At 40.9% G+C, this 24,340-nt stretch overlaps 2 protein-coding genes and 1 long non-coding RNA gene across 3 annotated transcripts in view; 2 read left to right on the plus strand and 1 right to left on the minus strand.

The window, feature by feature from the left end:
* LOC128013988 (annexin A2) overlaps positions 1-24,340 on the minus strand; it is a 327,457-nt gene that overhangs the window by 20,749 nt on the left and 282,368 nt on the right. The gene's annotated exons all lie outside the window — the stretch shown is intronic.
* LOC128013992 (Krueppel-like factor 13) lies at positions 1,188-24,285 on the plus strand. Its single transcript, XM_052597213.1, has 2 exons — positions 1,188-1,972; positions 16,712-24,285. Exons 1-2 carry the CDS (start codon positions 1,519-1,521, stop codon positions 17,035-17,037), a joined length of 780 nt encoding a protein of 259 aa, XP_052453173.1. The 5' UTR covers positions 1,188-1,518; the 3' UTR covers positions 17,038-24,285.
* LOC128013997 (uncharacterized) lies at positions 1,980-15,158 on the plus strand. The gene is made up of 2 exons (XR_008183474.1): positions 1,980-4,897; positions 4,983-15,158. It is a non-coding gene; the product is annotated as an uncharacterized LOC128013997 (long non-coding RNA).

The following is a 24,340-nucleotide window of genomic DNA, read 5'->3' on the forward strand; positions in this document are numbered from 1 at the left end:
ATTATAATAGGAGAATGGTAGCGTGGGTTGTTCGGTGTGTGGGACGCTGAGTTTCATTTAAATTTTCTCACTGGTTGCAAAAAGGCATTTTGCAGAAGTAAAATTTGTATTGTGTGATCAGACAAATCAGTGCATCTCGCCATGTATCATTGAATAATTATGCTCAAAAATGTAAGATGTATCTTATACTGTGTGTCTACACATTTACAGAATTACATATAAAGAGCTAGGATAACTGTATAAATATGAAATATTATTAATATTAAATATCATAAATGTTTCAAATCAATACATATTAAAAGACAAAATAATAATTCTTTTTAGGTTGCATTTTCTTTCAAGTTTTAAGTTTTGTGAAACTGGAACTGCCGTCTTGTTGTTATGCTGTGATAGGATTTGCCTCAGAAACACTGCATGAAATGCAAGAACACCCAGTTCTTGTAGTGGTGAAAGAATATGTAAAGTAATACAACCAGATGGCTCTCTGAATGCCATGTAGCCTTGCTCTCAATGAACACTTGGAACTTTCCAGAGAAGTCTATTGTGAATGGGACTGAAAGAGAGTACATGCTTTCCCACAGGAGAATAGTGCATCGTTAGAGCTGGAGTGGTGGGCTTCAGCCCTTTCTTTCCTCCTCTCCTGCTTCCACATGAAAGATAATAAGTAACTTTTGAAACACCGATCTCAATTTTCATCACCACACTCTGCTTGTGAAATGCAGGAATATGACTATATTTTCCAATCTGGGATTGTGTCTGTGTGTTACTTATTTTGAAATATTACTGTATGTATGTCACTTCCTGGATGGAACCAACTGTATATTTTCAGGTCAACTTCAAATGCAAATATTATGGAAATTATGTACATTTGCAATTAATATTAAAAATGTAGGATTGGAGTCAATACAAAAAAGTTTTGAGTGAGTGGGTGAGAGGTGGAATATTTAACAATTTTACATGAAATAAATGAATATTACTTCAAACATTGGCTCCATTCTCACACCTACCAATGCATGTCTCATATATGCATTTGGAAATTTCTTTTATACTTTCTAAAAAGTTTGGTGGGGGCAAGTAAGGTAGTGCACTCCGGGACACGTCGCCATCCAATGAGTGCGCGCCCGCGCGGTGACGTTGCCAAACGCTACCGGCCGACACGCCCCCAGCATGGATACAATCAGCTCTAATCGGCGCACAGCATACTGTCACTTTAACGGTGTGAGGTCTACAGCCACGATGGCAGTTTTGATACTCAATCCAGACAAGTTTTCAGAGTTCGCATCACAAGAAACTTATCTCTAAATGATGAAAGCAGTCGGTGTGGCGCGCTCACGGCTCGATCTCGCATGATTTACATGCAGGATGTCACTGTTGCTGAAAAGCCGGTAAGATAGTGCAAAGTGAGTTTGCTTACGAGAGCTGCCTATTCAGCATCACACAAAGGGATCTACTGAGTTCAGTGGTCTACTGGCATTAGGTTTGAATGCCATAAAGAAACAACTTCTACTCTTCAACGAAATGGATCACTTCGCAGCAGAGTGCCTTGTGTCAATGTCCAGCCAAGCAATTGTCCACGGTCCGAAAGGGAATAGAGAGATCAAGCCCGAAACTGCGGCTGCACAGAGGAATGGAGAAGAAACCAAGGAGTCTTTGAAAGACAACTCGTCTCTTTTTGTGGTGGCGAGAATTCTGGCGGATTTTAATCAACAGACCCCCATCAATTTTGCCGAGCAGGCAAAAATAAAAGAGGAGAGCACGCCACCAGCAGCAACCCTAACCAGAGATGATGGGAACTCTGCCACACCTACCACCACCATCACCGGCGACTCTGCTCTTAAACAAAGAAGCAAACGATTTAGGGGTCGAATTGAACAAGAACCCCCACAGAAAAAGCACAAATGCCACTATTCAGGGTGTGAAAAAGTTTATGGCAAATCGTCCCATCTCAAAGCCCACCTAAGGACACATACAGGTCAGTTTCCATTCCTGCCAAGTGTAATGCCGTTTCGCAGATCCAATGTAAACAGCGCGAAATTTACGCGTTCGCACACTTTGGGCACATTGTGTTCCGCACAAGCTCAGTTGTTACGTGATGGGACAACGGTTGTGTTGCAGTGATATTCTTTATTAAACATGCATTTACTCTAGTAGTTTTAAAGGAAATAAATTGTTATTCAATGTAAATATTTGGCACGCCCACTATGAGGAAGCTATATGGTATACAGCAACAGTTCTTCTCTCCTCAGTGCCTCGCCTATATAAGCCAACTCAACACACACACACACTTATGTCCAATAAACCAGTTTCAAGTTCCAACTTTATTGGCACAATTATTCTGCGTACAATGTTGCCAGCACATAAATCCACACAATAAAACTGTAAAATGAAACAAAGTGGCAGGAATGTTAATAAAAAATAATAATAGTTGCAACAATGTACCATAAAATAAACATTCAACAACGATACCAACAGAAAGAAAAACTATTTACAACATATAGTGCGCGTGCTCATGCATAAACACATTTGTTCTACATTCAATACCTTCTCAGAAAAATCTGCTCGCAATTCAAATTAAACACACTGCTGGCGTAAAAAGAGCCAGGCACCCCATGATGTAATCGCCCATAAAGTCGTGTAGGCTATAATTTCAGGAGGCGATGGTGGTAGTTTGCGAAAAGTCACTGGCGATAGCGCGCGGCGCAGACGGCATACTACGGCTTTTAAAGTCCAGAAACAACGAGTTCGCGCATAATTTGGTTTTCTTTGCGTTAGTCCTTTAGATGCATGCAAAAGGGGTTAAAATGAATAAAAGATGGGGGTTGGTGAGACTTCTGCGGTTGCTTGTTTGACTGTTAAGCTCTTTGTTGTGATGTGCCACACCCCCGTCGGACAGACTGCCAGCTGATCTGGCCAGCAACAGACTCGACCAGCCGAGCGCTGAACCGCGCAGCGCACCCGCCCTCAGCGCAGACCTCAAGTCTTCGAAACTAGCATGAAAAATACGTTTAGAAAAGTAACTACACGTTTCTGCACCGCATTTTAACGCGTCGTGACGTCTATTGCCGCCGCTATCATTTATTTATGCCGCGTTTGTGTCACATCAGACAATAGAAGGTCCTCCTGACAGGAAACCTGCTCTAAATCGAAACGTTCTCGACACTTGAAGGCGTTGTGGCCTCAGATCAGAGATAAACCGCAGAAGTGTAAATAGTGTCAGGGTTTTCCGAAACACACCCCTGGTTACTATAAATGATGAATTCACACAGTGCAATATGTTTAATCAGGCAAAATATATCAGATAGAGTTTCTATAAGTCCTCTGGTGTCAAAGTGTGATGGTTAGAATGATAAACTCAGTTCTTTATCATTATCTCAGCTTTATGAAATATAGAAATGTAAGAATGTGTAGGCTAATTGTTGCTCATGTTGCCTGACCAAAGTTATCTGTTTGTTAGGCGAGGATACATGTCTATAGCCTAGTTTTGCACATTCATTAATAGATATTAATATAGACTGTATAATTAGATTGGTTAAGGTTCAGCTATTGTACAACATTTTTAGCTTTGTGTTAGCATTCTAATTAAAGCACTGCCACCTAATATATAAAAACAATATGTAACACACATCTAAGTAAACTAGTCATCTCAACTAATCCAAAACCCAACTAATCAAACATATGACTCTTGTGGTTAAGATTTGATATATAGTTGCTTATGATGACCTACCAGTTTAAATGGTTATCTTTGAAATTACAACAAAGATAGCACATCTCATCAGTCAGAAAAAAAAAAAAAAAACTGTCAGAATAATACAAAATGTACTACCGTGCCAATCTGGATTTGCTTCCACCATGAATAGCATATCTGACCAGGCAAGACTACCCCAAACCCTTACATTGACTTTAAAATAATACATACTGTGTGTATATAGTGTGGGTTGCCTAAATTTTCGGTACAAAGGCTTGTATATAATATATAACTTTGAGGCTTTGATGTACTCAGGGTGGGCGTGTCATCTAAACAGTTGTTCCTTTTAGTTTTTCCTTCGCTTGATAATAGGTTGGGTCACTTACAGTTTATATAATGACATGTTTATGTCAGAACACACCACATACCACCCTGTATTCAGGCATATTGTTCTGTAAAACCCCAGCTTCAGTTGCGGTCCAGTGTATGGTGTTGGTTATGTGTCTAGTTTTGTGTTGACATGTCAAAGTAAGTCAGATAAACAGCTCAATTCATCGTTTGTGGTGAATTTGTTTATGGTGTGTATTTAAGGCTTCCCTCTCATCCTGTCTTTCAGTTGGGCTATTCTCTAAATTGTAGACTTTAGATTGGGCTTTACTGTAGTCACCAGTCTGCGATTGGACCATGATTCGGTTAAACAATGAGTGTTCCATCTCATTTGTTTTGGTAATCAGAGAATGTGGGTCATTTGAGTTCAGCAGCCCAGGCTCAGTCAACCTGCTCAGTTCTGGTCGCCTTTCTTAAGCACTCAGCAGATTTGCCATCAGTCTCTACCAATGGAGCAAAGAGAAGATGGATCTTTCTCCCAGCAACGCACTGCTTTTGAACTGAAGGGGGAACACAGAGTTATAAAAACAAACTTGGGTAGCCAAAAGTACTGAGGACCTCATTTGACTTCAGCAAACGCCCTGAATTCCCTGCTGGTTCTGGTTTGCACCCTGCTTTGGATCATTATTCTTAATCCAGCAGGAATTGGGCACAGAGAGTTGCGTCCAGCTTTCTACTTAAACTGTAGTGTCGCCGATGGAGTCGTATACTGTAGCGGTAGGATAAAAGCTGGGCTCTGGGGCTTTCCTTCATGCGCAAAGATGCAGTCACGCTAGTCAAACTGCTTTCGTGAAAACGATTAGTAATTTCTGAAAAATGCAACAGGTCTTGATATGTTTCTTTTTGCATTTTACTGCCATGGCAACTTATGGATAAAGTGTAATCATTATTTATTTAATTTGTTCGCTAGATCTTTGCGGTGTTCTTGTGCTATTCTGTTGAACAAGTAGTTCCAGGTGAAAGGGGGATGGCCCAAAACATCACAAGTGCAAGCTTGCTGGAAGACGAAGACATTTTATGACAGAACTGAAGCAGATCAAGCAGGTCACGATCAAACAGCACAGAAATGTTGCACAGGGCTCTGCTTTGAAATGCACTGCAGCAAATGGAGTTGTTTAAATGGCACTAAAAGTAACTTTTTAACTTTGTACTTTTGAAGACTATACAATATTGCATTAGTATAAATAACTGTGTCATGTCGTGTTATTTCCCTTCCCAAGAATTTGTTACTAGCTCACTTAACTTTGAAAAGCATTTGTTTCCAGACTGAAATGACTCTTTCCATCTTTCTAACGGTCTTATACTACATTCATTTGCCAAGCCACCAATTTTAGGTTCTGGGTCTATTTGTAGCTCAGTTTTCTTTTTAAAGAAAGACTATGTATTGTTACACTGCAATTCTGTGGTAACCTGTGGTTACAGAGTGTCCCTCACTGAGATAAGTCTGGTATAATAACCTTCTTGTGACCTTTCGAGAGGACCTTTTCAGTGTAGCCTGACTGCACTGCCACTGCCTCTGTTCTTTGGGTACATCTTGGACTTAAATCTCCACTTTGGGGCAGTTGTGGCCTAATGGATAGAGAGTGGGAGAGTCGGAACCCGAAAGTCGTGTGTTCGAGTCTCTGCTGCATAACGCTCAGGGTGTGTATTCACGGTATGTGTGGCCTTGGATGGGTCAAAACCAGAGCGCAAATTCTTAGTATGGGTCACCATACTTGGCCACATGTAAGTTCACTTGTTAAAGTTTATAGTCATGATAAGATTAATTCAAGGCTTATGAGAGCATCAAGTATAATATTTGACGGATGTTTTATGGCTATCCACAGTCTCAGTGCAAAAAAGGAGGACACACAGGAAAGTTGGAGAGGGTAGAAAGTAAGGAAAAGATTCCAACTAGCATGTGTAGCATGTGGCTGGATAAGGAAAGGCTCATTAATCATCCTTATAAACACAGATGGACAGATTCAGAGAGATGCTTGGTTTGCATTTGATGAGTTGTTAACTGTAATGGTGCACAATATGTTTGCAGATGATAATTTATAACATTCTCATTACTTTATTAGGGCGCAGTTTACTTGTTACGAGAAAAGGGACCTGTGGTATGCATACATGCAGATGGAATGGGTGTGGGGCCATCAGGGAACAAAAAAAAAAAAGATTTTCACAAACCTGCAAGTTTTGGGTTAGGAAGAGGAAGTGACATGGCTTGAGGAGACTGCCAAGGCCATGGCTGTGACGTATTTTGGCGGTTTGTTATGCAGAAAAGACATGGTGTCCTTTCAGTGCATGTGAATTTCTCATAAGTGTAGTTCCTCTGAAAGTGTTTTGCATGCAATACCTGAATTTTTTTTGCCCAAAGTGAAACTGATGTATTAGTACTTATACCTCTATAGCATTCAATTTCTACACATGTCAGTATTTAATGAAATGCAATAAAGCATTGCTTGACTCAAGTGAAGTGCAATTTGTTGCATAATGTTAATTACCTCAAAATATAAATTCAACTCATCCCACATTTTCTTAAAAAAAGGAAATAAAAATCAAGATTATGTGAGGGAAGTAAACCAGGTCAGTTTTAGAGGATTTAAAAGCACATACCTAATTGTCTTCTGATAAAAGTTGTGGTGAGCTACAGATCTGTTTAAATCAAGTCATTTTGGGCTTTTACGGATTTAAGTGTTGTCATCATGGCAGCAAACTGCATGCAAATTATGCAAAATATTAGTAAGCCATTTTATTTTAGACACTAAAATCAGGTTTCCATCTGTGTTATGTTTATGTCCTGTGGCTATACTATTGAAACAGGGAGCATTTTAATGTTTCTGAACTGGCCCCATTCACTCCTATTGAAAATTAATATTATGCCTCAAATGCTGTTGATTAACCTTAATTTGTACAGAACCCAGTATATTCCCTTAAGTAGCCTGCATTTAGTTAACTACTTTTCCCATATAATCCTCTTTAAAGTTTCAAGGTATGGTATTCATCAGACTTGTGTTTGTTAGCATTCCCTTCCAGTGCTTTTTGAAAGTCAAGGCTAAATGAAAAAGTTCATTAGGTTCACAAATTGCTTTCAATGGCAAACCCGTGACGGACCCTTGTGATCAGAATGGGTACATGTGGCCCCTGTGTTCTGGGTTAATCTCCCTCGCCCCATAATCTAATCTGCTCCCTGTACAACTCCCTAATGTCATCTGGGGCCAGTTCCTAGACCTATTATCCTCATTGGGCTACTCAGGACCTATATCACTAGTCCTTGTACTCATGGGAATATATCCAGGGAAGTCGAGGGGCATGTTACCACATCAAGCCACTAAGTACTTCAGAGAATCTTGAATATTGATAGCATGCCTCAGATCACACTGTTGCATGATGTGCTGTGCAAGGGAGATAAAATGAGATCACCTCCAAGGCCTTAGAGGTTTTTGCAATCCTCCGCCGAATTGAGATGTTAAGTATGAGCAAGCAGAGTGGTGGGAGGTAGAAGATGAGAGCGAATGCGGTACACAAATTGCTCATTGTGCTGAGTGGGTTGGTAAAGAGAAGGGGGACACAGCAGGTTGAGGGTTTAAGGTTACCAGACAGCTTTGTCTGATCTCCTGCAAATATGAGGAGGCGGGGTTTCTCTCCAAACCGAAATGCTATGGAGAATAGGAGGACTGATTTTGTCACAAATTGATGAGCAAGATTGGCTAAAGCAGCTTTGTTGGGGGAAGGATCCTTAAAAGGATATTGTGCCACCAAAGACAGGATGGGCTTTTACAAACTGACGAACCTTAACTAATTTTAATGAGAATGCTTCAAATTAAAATATTTAGTTTTGAATCCTAACTTAGCATGATGTAGTCCTACTGTCCACTTTGAGTATTATGAAATGGATGGTTATTGACCCAGTATGGTTAGGGTCATCAGTAAATGTCATGCTGCATCTGTGTGTGGCTAGTATGCATTAGCTTCAATCACCAGAAGCACCATACATGCATACAAAGACCATAATGGCACATTTCACAGTTGGTTAGCTTTTTTGTATGGCCTGTGAACTTATGTTCATTATGTGACCCTTTGTATTGTCCTCAAGAGTCCCAGTAGGGTGCACAATGTAAAGATGACATTGTCTTGCTACAGAATTTGGTGCATGGACAAAAACAGTGTACGTGGTCAAATGTTCTCACTCAAACAATAGATCCAACCATTGGTTCAAGTGTGCATTAAAGCAGCAAGTTCCTAGAACACCCTCCTCCCAGGTTTATAGCAAATACACGCAAAATTAAAATGACTCGTCAGCCATTTTTCTTTCCTCTGCGCTGGGTTATTTACAGACATGACATCCTGTGCAGTCATCCAGCCCGTGGTCGAGGTGGAAGGTTTTAGAGGATGGGTGGGACTTGGGCACTTCTGCCCTGTGCTGGGCACAGTGCCATGGCTGGAATGGAGTTGGGCTGGGCTCAGTGTGAGGGTGATGGCTTCACAGCAGAGATTCTACTTTTTCTGACTAAAACTATTTTCCATTCCACACCCCTGGCCTACTACCTTTGTAACCAGAATATATGTAAGATGCCAAGAATGCATGGGCTTGGCTGACCCACTTGCCATTCAGGATATGCACAAGCTAGTTAATTGGGAATGATGTCAAGCAGGTATTTTATGAGTTTTGTATGTGCACCTGTGTTTGTTTGAGAGAATATTAGTACAAACCGAAGTTAAAAGATGCAGATAATTGGGTAACAATTTTAACCAAATTTAGTTATGTACACTCTCCACACCATTTAACCCGTTATCTATTATTTTCTGATTTTTACTGTCAGCCTACTGTGTGAGTGGTAGAAACCATGCTTTGATGCATCTCTCTCTCTCTCACACTCAAATATGATAGGCTGAAGTGCTGAAGCCCCCTGGGTGTTTCATCATGCACTCATCCACCCTTTTGCAGTCATCCATCTCTCCTGAAGCAGCCCTCACTGACAGCAATACAGTTCTCTTATTTTACTTTCATATGAAGAAAAGTATACAGTTTTAGCTGCTATAAAAGCCAAAACACAACCTGGACTAGTTGACTCACCATAGTCACGCACATTTGGTATCGGAGTTGGTACCTTTCAAACTCTTCTGAACTTATGTATTCTTTATTTAGCTTTGGAAGAGTCTTATAAAAGAAAGTCTGTTCCTGCCTAACCATCCCCCTTTTGCCCTGTGTCCTCTACGCCCACCCATGAGGGCATGAGGTGACAGAACTGCTAAAGCGTTGTATAGTTTGAGTTTGCTTTCTTACATTTACTATGTAGGGGTGTCGATTTCTCTGTGCAGGAAGAAGGGGATCTGGAGCTAGTGTGGAACTGTATTTTCAGCTTCCTGAAGCATGAGCCACTGGCTTAGGGTCTCACGCAATCTCTGTGTGGGGCGCTAACACTGCAATTTGTGGGTGGGGATGGACTGTACAGAGAGGCATAAGTGTGGGGGTGGGTACAGGGTGGGATCCGTGGTCAAAGGCCCTCCACTGATGTAGGTCACTTGCTCAGTTGCATCTGCTGGCAATCTGATTTGGTGATTCTCTGCAGTAGCAGTACGTGTATTTGGGTTTTTGTGATGAGGATTGAGGGGGCAAACAAAAAGAAATGGAGAGAGGTTGTTTTCTGCTGTCTGCAAGACCCTTGGTTTCCTTCCAGGCTTTTATATTGACATTAGCTCTTGCCAGTGAGATGTTTGACCTCTTACTGTCTAATAAATCTGTATGTGGAGGATCCGGGCATGTGTGCTCTTCCAGGCGTGGTTGTGGGATGAAAAGGATCATTCAGTGGACAGTTATGGGGGAAGGGTTGGCTTTGCAGTTTCGAATAGAGAGGATCAAACTGTCAATGCTGGTATGCTGAAGATAAACCTTCAGGAACTATATATGTTCAAAGAATAGATCACCCATTAATTAGAGTTTAGATTATCTACTTACCCGTGTACCATGACCTTTCAAACCTGAATTACTTTTTATTTAGCAGAAAACAACAACAAGAAAGATAGTCTAAAGTATGTTTAAACCGTTTAAGTCAACGAAAGTCAGTCACACCCAAAATTAGGGCTGTGCAAAAAATCAAATGCGATTTTCAAGCAAGTGGGCAGGACTTGTTTTCAAAATGGCAACCCTGATCTGAACGCACGTGCTGGAGATGTACTTCTAATCACAGGAGTTCCTTAACTGACGAGATGCGCATGAAAATCGCATTCGATTTTTTGCACAGCCCTACCCAAAATAACAGTGGACCCCACTGGCTTTCATTGTGTCGACAAATAAAGCACTGAGGCATTTCTGAATGAAGAAAGAAATCCTTACAGGTTTGCATCAACAATTCGAGATGAACTATCCCTTTAAGTTTTGAATCACTCATGGATGTAAACGGAGCCTCAAAGAGCTTTGACTAATGTTTGAAAGTTTATACATGGTTGGCAGTAGAGGAAGCTTGTTCAAGATCCGCCTTCATTAGAACTTTTTGTTGATGTCCTTTAGTTTATACACCTATAATAGTATAAAAAAAATTTTTTAGCAGGCTTTGTGTCTGTACATGAATGTCAGAGCTGTGGGTGACCCCACCCACCTGTCCTTGCCTGTTCCCATTCACAGGCTTATGGCTACAACTCTTAATGGAAAATAGGGTTAAAATAATTATGCTGTGTTGCAAAACAATCCCAGTGGCCCAGTTAGGTCAGGACCCACAGGAAGGTCCATTTCAAAGCTACAACAATGGGTAGGGCAATGCTGTGAGATGTGCTCTTTGTGAGGTGGGAAAATATAGAGGGGAGGGGACATAAATCTGCAGCAGTTGTGGCTGCTTCCTCATATAATGTGTCTTAGACCGTGTGTGCACATGTGCTGTAGAGACAGGGAGGAGTGAGTTATGTCTACTAGGCTTGGAAGGCTTGATTGAAATGCCTGATGGTGAAAGCTCTTCCTTCAGACACAAGGCCAGTACTATTGTTCACATTTCTCAACAGCATTAAAATCCTGGGAGGAGAATGTGCAATTGAAAGGTTTTTCATTGAAGACAATAGACGATGATAAATTAAAAATAGTTGCCTTTTTCAAAAAGTCTCTGGACAAGTCTGGCCCCGTCCTAATCGTTGCACCTGACCTAGCTATAATGTCTTTTTTACACCCACATCCATTAGCATTAATCCTCAATTTCTTAAAGTCACTGTCACGAACAGAGTACTGAAAGCCTGATCTGACTCACAAAGAGTCAATGTGGTTACTCAACCCGACTACCCCTCCCTCCATTAGCACATGCACATGTGTGGTGCACTTCTCTTTCTTGTTCCATTCCTACAGTTCTCTCTAAATGCTGTGATCTGGGTCAAACCACCACGAAAGTTTTAACTCCGTCAGCAATCTGCTCACTAGACCTTGACAAGTTGTGTCTAATGTAGATGATGATAATGCTGACTATTTGTTTAATTGCCCATGACTCTAACGTAAGTCCAAGCTATGTTTGTGCCAGACTTTGTGGTTTCTGGTCTCCATGGTGTGTTGCAGTCTCTGTGAACTCACTTCTTGGCAACCTCAGTTAGATTGGGGGCGAGACCTATATCTTCTCCCAACTCGGTTGCTTATGGGATTGCATACACTCCCAAAATTCCCTGCTCCTGTGGGGTAGTGATGAGATCATCTCGGCAAGCATCTCATCCCTGGTGGAAAGGGAAAAGCTGAGTTGTTGGCAGAAATTCCCCAGTTTGCTGAGAGAAGCTGAGAACTCTCTCGCAGGCAGTCTTGGAAACTTTGCGATTAAGAACCGGCCTGTCTGGGTCTCTAATGGCCCAAAGCAGTCTCGTCATAAACATTGAGGGCTTGAGCCGGCAGACTTCTGCATGACCCACCAGGAATAAATTACAACCTGCTGGTAAGTGCTGCAACTACATTTGTGGTGCCATTTTGGAGATCAGGCTTGTTGTGGTTTTCCAGAGATAACAAATCAGTGGTAGACCGGAGGCTAGGACACAGTGTGCCCCTGATTCAGAACATCTGACCCAATTGGGATCACTATGGGCAACATTGGGATCTAATACATATTATATTGAAAGCATCATGTCTTGGTTTAGTTTACATCTGTATTTGTAGTATCGTTTTTGCTTCGCCTCCAGCTAAAGATAACTGAAGGCACATGCGCACTGTCTGTAAGATACTTTGCCAAAAACCTTGCAAAACCTAAATCTTTACAGCTTAATATAGGTTTCTTATACTAATCTAAGATCAGTTTTCCACTGTCCTGGTTACTTCATTACTCCAAGCCAAAATTACCAAATAGCAGAGGGTTTCTTCTATAAACTCCTGTCCTCCATTTTATTTGGAAATTGTGTGATGTCTGCAAGGGATATGTCAGTTTAGTATCTAGAGGATGAATTCAATGTCTTCTCCTAATAACCTAATTAAAAGGTCTTCTCAGTCGGAACTTCTTTTCGAATGACAGCAGCTGACGTTGGACTTGCAGACTATGCTAAATTCAAAACATGTTATAGGGCATCAAGTGTGTGGCTCTTGAGCAAACCTAGAGAGTCTTCTTTGAGCTTGTGGTTATAAAGGATTTGTAAGACCTCCCACTGAAGGTCCTTAATGCCTTTCTCACGTAGTGTCTGGCTGTCTCCATCCTTACCTACGTCTCTGCCTGTGTAAGTGGCCTCACGGTCGAAGAAACCTGAAGAATTTTATCTCACCCACACAGAGATGCTGGTAGCTCTTGTTGGAACAGGTGAGCGACACCAAGTCTCTTGGATCGACATTCAGTCTATACTTGTGTTGCTCAGATAGTGGCCCGATCAGATGTCTGTGGCATAGACTGTTCACCTCAAAAGGCCTTTTTCTCCTGTTTCCTAAAGATTCAAGGGAATCTGAAGTTGGTCTTTATTCGGGCCCTCTGTGAAATTGAGTCGTGAATTTGTGATGTGTTTTTGTACTTGAGAGAAGACATGAGCAAGTGTTTATTTACTGACCCAGTGGCCCCAAAAGAGAACCGTTATGTAAGGCTGCTGTCTGTGACATAACGGTATCACCTCTGAAGGGAAACACTGTTGCTCGGCTACCTTCACTATGGGATGTCCATACTAGCAACTGTGATGTAACTGATGCAAACGGTAACTGGGTCACTGTGTTCGTTTACACAGTGATTGAATCGAAAGCTCTCCTAATTACTGGCCCCTGTGGCGAAAAAGATTTTGGCACATGCAGGGCTGGTTGCACCACACCAAGAGGGTGTAGCTCATCAGTGTGAAGACACACCAGTGCCCATGCAGCACAAACCACATAAAAAAAAAACTATCTTTTTGTACAAGTGGCAAGCTGTGAATAAATATATTGACTATAGGAAGGGGATGAGTAAATGATTACTCATGCAGTTATTTGCATGAACAGTTTGACACAGTTGCAACATGGGTTATTGCCTCTCTAGTGTTTTCCCAGAGGGACAAAAACAGGAAGTGTCCGCAGTGTCCCTTTTGCATGGTTTTTGATGTGGTAGATAGAGCTGCAGCAACTTCCATCTGTTATGAAATTGTTACAAGCTGGACCTTTTTACTTAAACCTACTTCAGAGCCACGTCAAGAGTGCCCTCGTTGGTTAAAATAATATTCCTGGAAACATGTCTCACTTGAACTTTTAGTTATGGTCAAACCATGCAAGCAGTAAATTTTAAGCACGGTAGTTGAAAATGTTCTTGTCTGTAGGGTAATGCTTTATGTAACAGGTTAAGTACTAAAATGATTAATCTAAAAATGAAATAAAAACTATTTAAAGCTATATCTAAATAAAAAATAAACAATAAAAATGCACATATTAAACTGCACTAAAATTTCAATTACTGAAGCTAAAAATGTAAATGAATATAATAATAAATACTAAAATGTATTGTACAGCATAAAACTGATAATAAAACAACTGACTGCAAAGAGCAGAATTGGAGATTTTTTGTTTGTTTTTTTGGCTTTTTTGTTTTTATGTAGTTTTTTCGAAACTGCTTTGCTCTGAGAATAATTGGTCTAACACCTGCACATTGTATTGATGTCCCAATTCACACCTTTACATAGCCTAGTCCTACCCATCTCTGTTATAACCTGTGAAATATTCAAAATATCGCAACTCTTACCTTTGCTGTGAAGCTCCTCACCACTCATAACTCACACTTTACAACCTTGAGTTCCCACAGACTCTTTCTTGCATTAATTAGACTGTAAATTACAGGTTGGCTCCTGTCATTGCTTGAAGGGAGAATCTCAGACCATCCACCGCGCTGTCCCCATTCCTACTATGCTAATGTTAGATCTTGTATTTATGTTTATATGCCCCAATCATGACTAGATACAGGAGGTTTAAAAAGGGTCAAACTAAAGGGACCCTCTCAGATTAGTTCTTGTGGGTGTGGCACGTTTGAAGGTTAGTGGATTTAAATTGCAGCTTTATATATTTACGGTATGTTTGGAGTATCAGATGACGTGATTTTGTACCAATGAGAGCGCTAAGAAGTATTTTGGGAATGACTTTTTGTGTGTGCGTAACAATATTTTTGTGCTTTTCGTCACGTGGGTTTGTGTGGGTGGATATATAATATGACAGATTCAATTGAACCTACATAGACATTGTTGTGGACACAAAGCTCATTCACACACAGACTATATTTTCATTTGTGTGTGAAGGTTTTATTTGTTGACGTATAACATAGCAAGGGTCTACATGTGAGGTGCATATGTGGTTGTTTCCAATAGTGGGACCAGGTCTGTCTGAAAGTGAGTGACAGGTTATAGATTTAGATGGGGGCAGTCTAGACTTGCTCTGCTTGGTGTTTCTCTCACTTTTTCAGTCTTTTGTAGTAGGGGGGAAGGGACCCCAGCAAAGCTGTCATCCCACACATAAATTTGGAATCACATATATGTTTCGTTTGAAGTTGTTTTCCATTGGGGCCTTAAGGGGAAACCGCAAAACAAAGGCAGCAGCAAAAAGCTGTCTGGATCTGTGTGTACTTTGCCTGTTCTGTCTAATTTAACCAAGTAATGACTGAGATGTCTGGCTTTTTTCTTTCCTGTTCATTGCCTTTCAAAATTATGAAAAGTGCAGTCACAGAACCCTCACAATATTCAACGGTGGTTTTAAGACCTTTGTGGTGGCGCTGCTAAGGGAGGGAAAACTGCTGTTAAAAAGCTGGTAAAATGAGTAAAGCAAATCTCACATTTGTAGAGAAAGACAACCAAGGAAATGGAGCTAAAATACATGTATCTGATGTGTGCACAAAGAAAGAGGGCGTTGGTACTGCAATTTGCTCGACTGTGAGGAAACCACACCGAGATATATGGTCTTCTCTGGCTTTGGGTAGATTTGTGTCTATAAGCCCATTTTTATTGCATTTTATTTAAGGGGAAGGGATAGGGTATAACTTCCCATGCTTTTGGCTCACTGCTAGTTCACATTTGAGTACAAGCTGGGGCAGGGTACCATAGTAAAGACCATTAAGCTTCCTAATTAAACTGGCTGTCTGACTCTGCAACATGTGGTTGTAATGGTCAGGGAGAAAAAAATATTTTGCAAGGTCGTTTCGAGGTGTGTGCCAGGTCCAAATAACCAGTGAGTTTGTGTTTGTGTCCATTAGTTATCTCAATAATGAATCAGTAAATCCCATAAGCCTCTTTGGAGCGGCCAAAGTGATACATGTCCCACTAGTACTCTCATGATTCTCCAATTAGCATGATGCAATGCTTATTGGGCTGGAACATATGGTTCATTTTTAACACAGTGCACTCTTGGTTTAATGGCTTTTCACTTCGGCTCAGCCATTGTGAAAAAAAAAAAAAACTTTTTTGCAGACTCTTACTTCTATAGGAGAGGATTAGCATGCTCTCATGAGCTGCTTCTAAATAGTTGTGCCAAATCAGGTATTTCATGTGTGGGTAAAGACTGCTCATTTGGGGATTTAAAAGCCATCCGTGGAAGGGAAACCCTTGCGTGACCTGGATCTGAATGGTCTGGGTCATTCACTGTTGTTTTTAGTGTGAACTAATCTAGATTCTATGGCGGTTTAGCTGCTCTAGTGTGTGAACTTCGATTGTATGGGGCCTGTATGGCTTTTGTGCACTGTTTTAGGTTCACCTTTTCTTCTGTGAACGCTGAACATAAGCATACCAAGAGAAACCACCAAACTGCTTCTAGATCAGTTTAAAAGAGTATATTATGCCAATGAGGCATGTCGGCACGGGCTTAATGGGGGCCATGTAGAATAAAAAAGGCAGCAGTAGGACTTTCTGTGCTGAAAGAGTTCATTGTCCACATAAGGGCTGGATTTGGTTCAAATCAGTTGGCACCACCACCCTTATTTATGGCTGTAAGCGACGCGTGGTGGTGTTTATGATGTGGCCTCCTTAACACCTTGTTTTTTGGAGCAAGTTTACGCTTTCAAAAATGGTTTCAAAGAAAAGTTTCAACCGTCTAATACTCTGAAGTATTCCACAGCTGAAACTTCTTATTTTTAGATGGCATGTACGCCTATAATCTGTGAAAGAGTGTCAAGCTTGTATAGCTTGACAGTCTGTTTTGAAAACGTTACATATGTCTTGAGTGATCATGAATGTGTGTAGTAAACACTGACAGCTGTGTGTTCTGCTTTCTCTATGTGTTTGTCACAGGAGAACGCCCCTTTCCCTGCACCTGGCCTGACTGCAGTAAGAAGTTCGCTCGCTCTGATGAGCTGGCACGGCACTATCGCACCCACACGGGAGAGAAGAAGTTTGGCTGCCCCCTGTGTGACAAGCGATTCATGCGGAGCGACCACCTGATGAAACACGCACGCCGTCACTCCGACTTCCAGCCGGCCATGCTGAAGAGGCAGCACGGCGGTGGCAATGCCACCGTCTCGAGCAGCATGCGGCCCAGCTCCCTCAGCGATTACAGTCGATCTGACGCCTCAAGCCCCACCCTTAGCCCCACCCTCAGCCCAGCCAACTCGCCTTAACCTGGCCGCACTTTCTTCCCACGGTGTCTGGGTGTCCAGGCTCATTTTTTAAATTCTTCTCTATCCATCATTTTTATCCCCCTCAAAAATTTAGCAGCGTAATAAGCACCATGCTAAACCCCGTCGCTTGCTGTGGTGTACTGTATTGTACATGACTGCTTCTTGTAGTGCAATTTTCTTGTGCAACCCCTGTAAGAGAAAAACAAAAAAACAAAAAAGAAAATGCCTTTTCCCCATGGCAATATTAACATGATGTACCATATGTCTGTATTTTTATAGCTTCTGGCCACAGCCTCTTTCCATTATGGGTTTTAGTTGCTTTCATATACAACCGCTCTGTTCAAATGAACTAAAAAGTTGAAAGGTTTGACAAGTAAAGATGTTTCTTTTTATTTAAAACGGGTGAGGGAGGGGGCACACATACACCTCAGGATTCAGAACAGTTTTTTTCCTCTTTAATACTCACATTGACTGCACAATACAAGCATCACTTTACTCCGAAATTCAACAGAGGTTGAATTTTGCGCCATGCTCAGGGATGGCCTCATTAGCTTGAAAGAATGAACACGATGAAGAGAAACATACGTTAAGAAACAGCCTTACACATGGACAAAAGGAAACTTTGCACTCTTTATTTTTATTTTTTTGAGTTGGTTGGTTTTCACATCAGGGGAAGCAAATTCTGGGTTTTAACAGTCATTCATTCTCTTTATTGTTATTATTATTATTTTTTGTAATCAGTCTTTTAACGAGTGGCAGAACCACTCAGCAGATACGAAGGCTTGAAGGGGGCAATTCTATCTTGAGACTGGAAATGACTATTTTCAATATCGCTATCTCCCGCTAACCCTGTAGTCACACAGAGCTCTGTTGGCCTGGCTTCATGTTTCAAAGGGAATCCTCTCAATATAGCTTGAATGTCATTATCAGTCCACTTTTACATGCTGAGCCACCCAATGAGGAGAACAGACAGCACCACTTCTCTCGGTGGACTAAACTAAGCTCCCCTTGAAAATATGGAGGCTGAAGTTTCAAAGCAGCTGTTTCCTCAATAAAAACAGCACATTCATCAACTTCAGGGTTTTTCACTACAGTACAACACATTCAAAAGGACTACGCCTACTTCAGACTCAAATAAAGACAAAAAGCACATGAGCAGAATCCGCCAAAGACCAAGGTGTGAACAAGAGAACAGTGTTTTTTTATTCTACCCAGAGGAAGGAGGGAGGGAGGAATGTTGGCATTCTCTCAGGTAACAGCAGAAGTCCTGGCCCTCTGCTCTCCACAGAGCTCCATCTGCAGAGGTCTTCCATTTAGGAAACTGCATCATCCTACACAGGGCTATTCATAGCACACTAGCCAGGGAGACAAGTGCCATTACAGCGGAGCTTCACGCACTCCGTCTCGCTCACTCTATCTGACAAGAAGGAGTGGGCATAAGAGAGGGATAGATGGAGGGCCAAAGCAAAGTTTAAAAGAAAGAGATATCAGATCTACACACCATGTCATAACCAGGCACCATGAATCATATAGTAAAGTGACAATATTGCCGCCATATTTGAAACTTAATATACAGCTATGTGAAGCTGGAATTTGAGTTACCCAACGAAACAAACAAAAATCAAAACCATGTGGTTTACAAATTGTCATTTATCACTTTGTCATTGCACCTGGTTAAGACTAGTGGTTGACCGATATGAGACCGATATGCAACTGATGTAATGCAAATTTTTACATAATAAAATTTGTACATTTTATTATGTAAAATACACAGATTACACATCATAAGCACAGATGTACAGTAAGTACATCTGTGCTTATGATGCTTTTTGGAAGCGTAGCCCTGAACCAAATATCGGTTATTAAAATACTGTTATCTCCCAACCCCGAGAATCAAAATGACCAATTAATGGGCCTTGCTGATATATTGGTCCGTCAAACACTGTTATCACCCGATACAGTTATTTGTGAAATGGCCAGATATTGGCAGATTAACCAACCCTGCCGATTTATCGGTTGACCACTAGTTAGGACATGGATTTTACAACTCATTGTGAACAAGATTGTCAGAGTTCGTATCATCAGTGTTGTTTCACTTTGTGGTGAGGAGAGCAACAGGCCTCCATGAGAACAAAGAGCACTATCTACAGGAGGCAGGAAAGAGAGGGTTGGCCCATAGTGAGACAGATAAAGACTGAAGCTTTATCAGGAGCTGAGCACTCCAGCAGAAGAAACATCCAGTCAGCTCCCTCTCTCTCACACACGGAAACCTCCCTCCCCTCTGCAATACTCCCCTCTCACCCGCCAACAGCATCCCACAATGCACTGCAGGAGCTTAAAGATGGAAAATGGCCTTGTCTGATTGGATAACATCCAAGCAGCCGGCTAGGGGGGTTGTAATAGAGGAAGTTGAAGCCCAAATCATAACGGCTCACAGACAGTAGGCATGATGAGGTATCAAATCAGAGGTGAGCAAGTTGGGAATTTTTAAAATGAGATGTTATCAGTATTTTTCCCCCCAGTTTGGCACTGTCGACTACTCTGACAAGATTAGTCACTTTTTCTTTAAATGAATACTTTTTCCACAAGCACAGGGAAACACTCGCACATCCTTTTTTGTTTTACTGTTGCGGACCACTGATTTGTCAGTGTGACCACTCATTACCTCAATGAACAGCTGCTTTCAAACTTGACTCATTAAAAAGGGGGCTTTCGGCATTACTACTCGATTTGTACATAATCATACATATCAAGTAAACAATGAATTTACCGTCCGTTGTCGCTTCAGCCTGCAAGGATAAAGGGTTCCCGTGAGAAACCGGCACCCGGGCCTTACTCGCTCAGGCAAAAGGCATAAATGTCCCTCCAGGAACTGAGGCGCCGCTATCAAAACTACTGTGGCACTGCCTGATCCACTGTCTCACTTTCCCATATGCGTAATGTTCCTAAAGTAACACTTTAATATGTTAATTTTCCAAACTTTCTGTGACCGTTCTTCACTTATATTCATAAACTCGTTATTCAACACCAGCCATCTTGTCTCGTCTCATATTATCTTGCACGTTTTCCTTGCCCACCCTCCATGCCCAGTGTGGGGATACCAGCATCCGAGTCACCCAGCTGGACGAGTGCTCCGGGGCTTGAGGAGCAGGTGGGGAGGCCTGTGAATGCCAGGCCTTGTCCCCCTTTTATACTTCCTAACAGCCCCCATCCCCCTCCTAGGGGCCTCTCTCATAGTCCTCAAATCACATAATCATGGCTTTCAGCTAAGGAAAACAGCCCTAATCAAAATAAACAGTGCCACGGAGGCATTATTTCTGCAATAAACCTACACGTAAAGCTGTCTAGCTGCGATTGCACCCTCCCCTGGCCCTACAAAAAAGACATTTCAAATGCGACATCGTCAACTTTAGTCGATTTCTCCTCCAGAATTTCGCACGTCAGCTTTACTACCAAAGCAAGCTGGCCATGTATGTTCCCTGTGTGCAAGACATTAATTAGTAGACATTTTCTAAGTTGCTGTTCGATTGCCTTTGTATCTTCCAAATACTCCCAACTGCTGGTCAGTAGGGGGCATTTCGGGGCACAATAAGGTCAGTCTGAACCAACCTTCTTCTTTAGTACTAGTACTTCTTTAGTATTAGTACTTCTCAAACCTGGCAGAACATGTTCAGTGAACCTTGAAAACCCGAAACCTGCAGGCAACACGAGCGATCATTTGGGTACTGGTTACATGGAGTAATATTTTTTCCCCCCTTATAATATTAACTGAAAATATATTTTCTCAATGCAAATTTACCCACAGCCCAGGTTATTGTGAATTATATGTAAAAGCAAATACATGCGTGCTTGTGTTTCTGTATTTTTCACTGTACCGATACTACTTGAATGCGAAGCAAGACCATTGAACACCGGTGGAAACATGTCTAGGTCATGACAAGTCAAACTGTACCTGCTACGTTTCTCGGCTTAAAACCCATGGATGTACTCATTTTTCTTTATTTTGTTCAATATTTCTGCATTGTGTTGTATTTTTGTTTTCTGATTATTTTCTTTGTGTTCAGATCCTTGTGTTATTATTATTATTATTGATATTTCATTAATAAGTTTGTTGTTAGTGTTTCATAAAGCTTGCTTTTCTGTCTGCTGCAACGATGCTAGTGACATTGGACACTGAAAGAAAGATTTTAGTCAATAGCGGGATATAGGTGTATAACCACCACATTTGAAAACGTGGAGGGTAAAAGGTGGTTTAAAGTGAGAAAAATGGGAAATAATCCTAACTTCTCTAAAACATTGCATGAGACTGAATGCGATACACACGATCAAGTCTGATATATTGCATTACAATAGAGACCACAGCATTGTGAGTAGATAGCCACATTCATGTTTTACTGTTTTGTTATTTAACATTATTAGAATTTCATCTATGTGTTTCATTTTTCTATCATGTATCTTTTCAAACTCATACCTCTACTAAAATCGAAGGTTATGATTTTTTGTCTTTTTTTTTTTTTATTGGATGGGGTAGGGGAAATTGTCGGATTTCATATCGGAGTGAATTGTGAATTTAAATACAATAGTTTTTATGAATTATCATGTTCTTACGAGCCACAGAGCGTCGTATTGAAAGCGAATCATCTTGCGTGAAATTCATTCTACCAGTAAACCCACACACCCGACTCAACAAGAAACGATTTATACAAATCGATTGGTTCACAAAATCCGACTAATGATAGCATTTTATTGAGTCCTTCAATCCTACATTCAACAAACTGCATGTTAGTTCAATAACGAGTGCCAAAGGCATTGGAAAGGTGATTGAATTCATCATATACAGTGATAGTCAAGATAAATATTACCTTGTACAGTTTTCTATGAGTGATGTACGTTTTTATGTGTATGTAGCGGGGTGAATGATGTATTAGATGCGCAAGTATTTCTTAATTTCCCCCCTTTGGTGTGATCTTGATGTACTTTTTGTTTCTTTTAGTTGTTTTTCTCAATTTGTCATCGTTGTACAGAACAAATGCACATATAAGTAAAAGTGAAAGCTCGGATATTAACCTGTTCACCATCCTACATGAAAGCTCTACCATTCCAAAGGATTGCAATTACATTTGCTATAAATATGCTGCTTATATCCAACCAATGCATCAAAGCTTCTTTTCTTTGTATTTATTTTGCTCTTATTACTCTTTTTGACTGTGATATATGTATTACATGACTTTTGTTACTAGTTCAGTTTGGTACTTATTAACTCCCCCCACTTTGCTGTCCTTCCAGCATCCTGTAAACTTCTCCAAACTCTTCTTACCTAAAGAAACAGCCATGCCACGTTCTGATACGCTCAACAGAATAGAAAAAAGACATGATGGCTTCCATACAAATGTGCAGTTATCAGTTCCAATATTGTCTTCCCATGCAAAATAAGGTCAGTTTGAATAACTGTTCTCCTCAGTGCTGATGGAGGATGATGTTTTAATAGGATTATGTGGCCAAGGGTGCTGCAGTGCCACGACTTTCTCACTTTTGGCATTGGGTGACTGCATTAGAAGAGTTGGGTTCTTGTTTAATAGATGTTACCAAAGGTTTCAGGATCGGATTAATGAATGTTTATGTCGCGTAGTTGGAATTCAATCGTTTGATGGGTTCAGAATAGTGTTTTAATGAAGAGAAAGTACTGAGGGGCATTTAAAAATATATGTATTGCACCCAAAACTCATTTTTAATGGAAACACTCAAAGTAGGCGGACAGTTATCAACATGGATATGCAAAATGGACAATGTTTGACTTGTTTGACCTTCATTCACACATTCTAAAGGATTTCTTGATTTAATATAGTCCAAAAAATGCATATCTGTGAATATGTACGCATACAAAACATTGCCTTTGTAGTCCCACCAGTTAAAGTTGGAAGTTTCAGTGTGAAGATCACTTACTGGTGAAAATTACACTGTGTTTTTGCAGTTAGATGTTTCTCCAAAGAACCTATGAAAGTGTAAATGCCATGCAGCAATTGTCTATCCAGGTAAACGAAGCAAAATGCTTCTTGAGTTGCTAGACAGTGAGCGCAACTTTGGATATTTACGATGTCAAGTGCTAACAAACATTATTTAGTTGAGGTCTGCGTAACGGTAGCCTCTTATTTGAAATGGTGGAAGTTGATTTAAATCTTAGCCGTGGCTTAGTTTCGACTGTTGTTTATGTTTTGTGTCTTGCTCAACTCAAGAGACACTAACGGCTTTTGAGGGCTGTGGTCATTTCTGTTAGTCTGGTCGTCTGCCAAACCGTGTGGTTGGGTTTGAACAACCTCACAACTGTAAAAAACGCAGGGCGCCCATTTTTCTCGGATCCCAAGGCGTCGTGACTTAGTGCCCCTCATTTGAAGAGAATCACGCAGACGACCCCCTACCATTCGCCAAAATTCATTTCAAATGAATACACCGACATTTCGTATACGATAAAACTCCATAATCTTGCTCTGAAGCTCAGACACTGTGAAAGAGCCATTTGAAAGACTGAACGCATCCTCGTCCATTGCAACGTTTCCATTTGGTCCATTTGGGTGGTCGATGTTCCTGATATAGGAACAAAGTGATTTCTGATTCGTCCCTTATACATACCAGTCAAGCACATCATGTGCAAACGCTCTCCTATCGTAGAGATTTCGATAAGTGTTGTATATTGAATCGTAGTGAGGCACTAGTCGCCTCATGCTGTCCTGTAGACGTTCGCCGCGTGAACTCGACTTGCCTTCCTATTGTACGTATCCGTCTGTATTTTAACAATCTATTTTAACGACACCGTGTGATGCCTGCTCCAGTGACTACATGACGCTGGGTTTCTATTTCCCAGCATCTCTGTACCTTGTACAATAGCTCTTCTCTAGCAATGGCCAGTTCTATTCTCCATAACCTCATTCAAAACAACTGCCGCATAATGAAACTGTTTTTTCTTTTGTTTTGTTTCAAATTTTATTTGCAATAAACCAAATCACTACAGTGAAGTATTACAGTTGTACAGTTCCTTGAATTATTCAGATTATATTATTGTCGCTGGTCTATGGTTGCTCTGCTGTACCTTTTTATGACCTTTTATTTTTTACATGTTAGACAATATTGTGAGGATGTCCTATGCAAATATGAGAATTAACAAGAATTTGTCAAATAATGTATGTTGTCTTAACTTGTATGCATGAAATAGTGAAGTTTACATTTGAGAATAAATTCATAAATAAGAAGCAATGCTCTGACTGTGTTTGTTTGTTTCTTTAACAAATATAATTCCCCGGTTTAAATT

Source organism: Carassius gibelio, chromosome B25 (assembly GCF_023724105.1).
Source record: "Carassius gibelio isolate Cgi1373 ecotype wild population from Czech Republic chromosome B25, carGib1.2-hapl.c, whole genome shotgun sequence".
NCBI classification, from domain to species: domain Eukaryota; kingdom Metazoa; phylum Chordata; class Actinopteri; order Cypriniformes; family Cyprinidae; genus Carassius; species Carassius gibelio.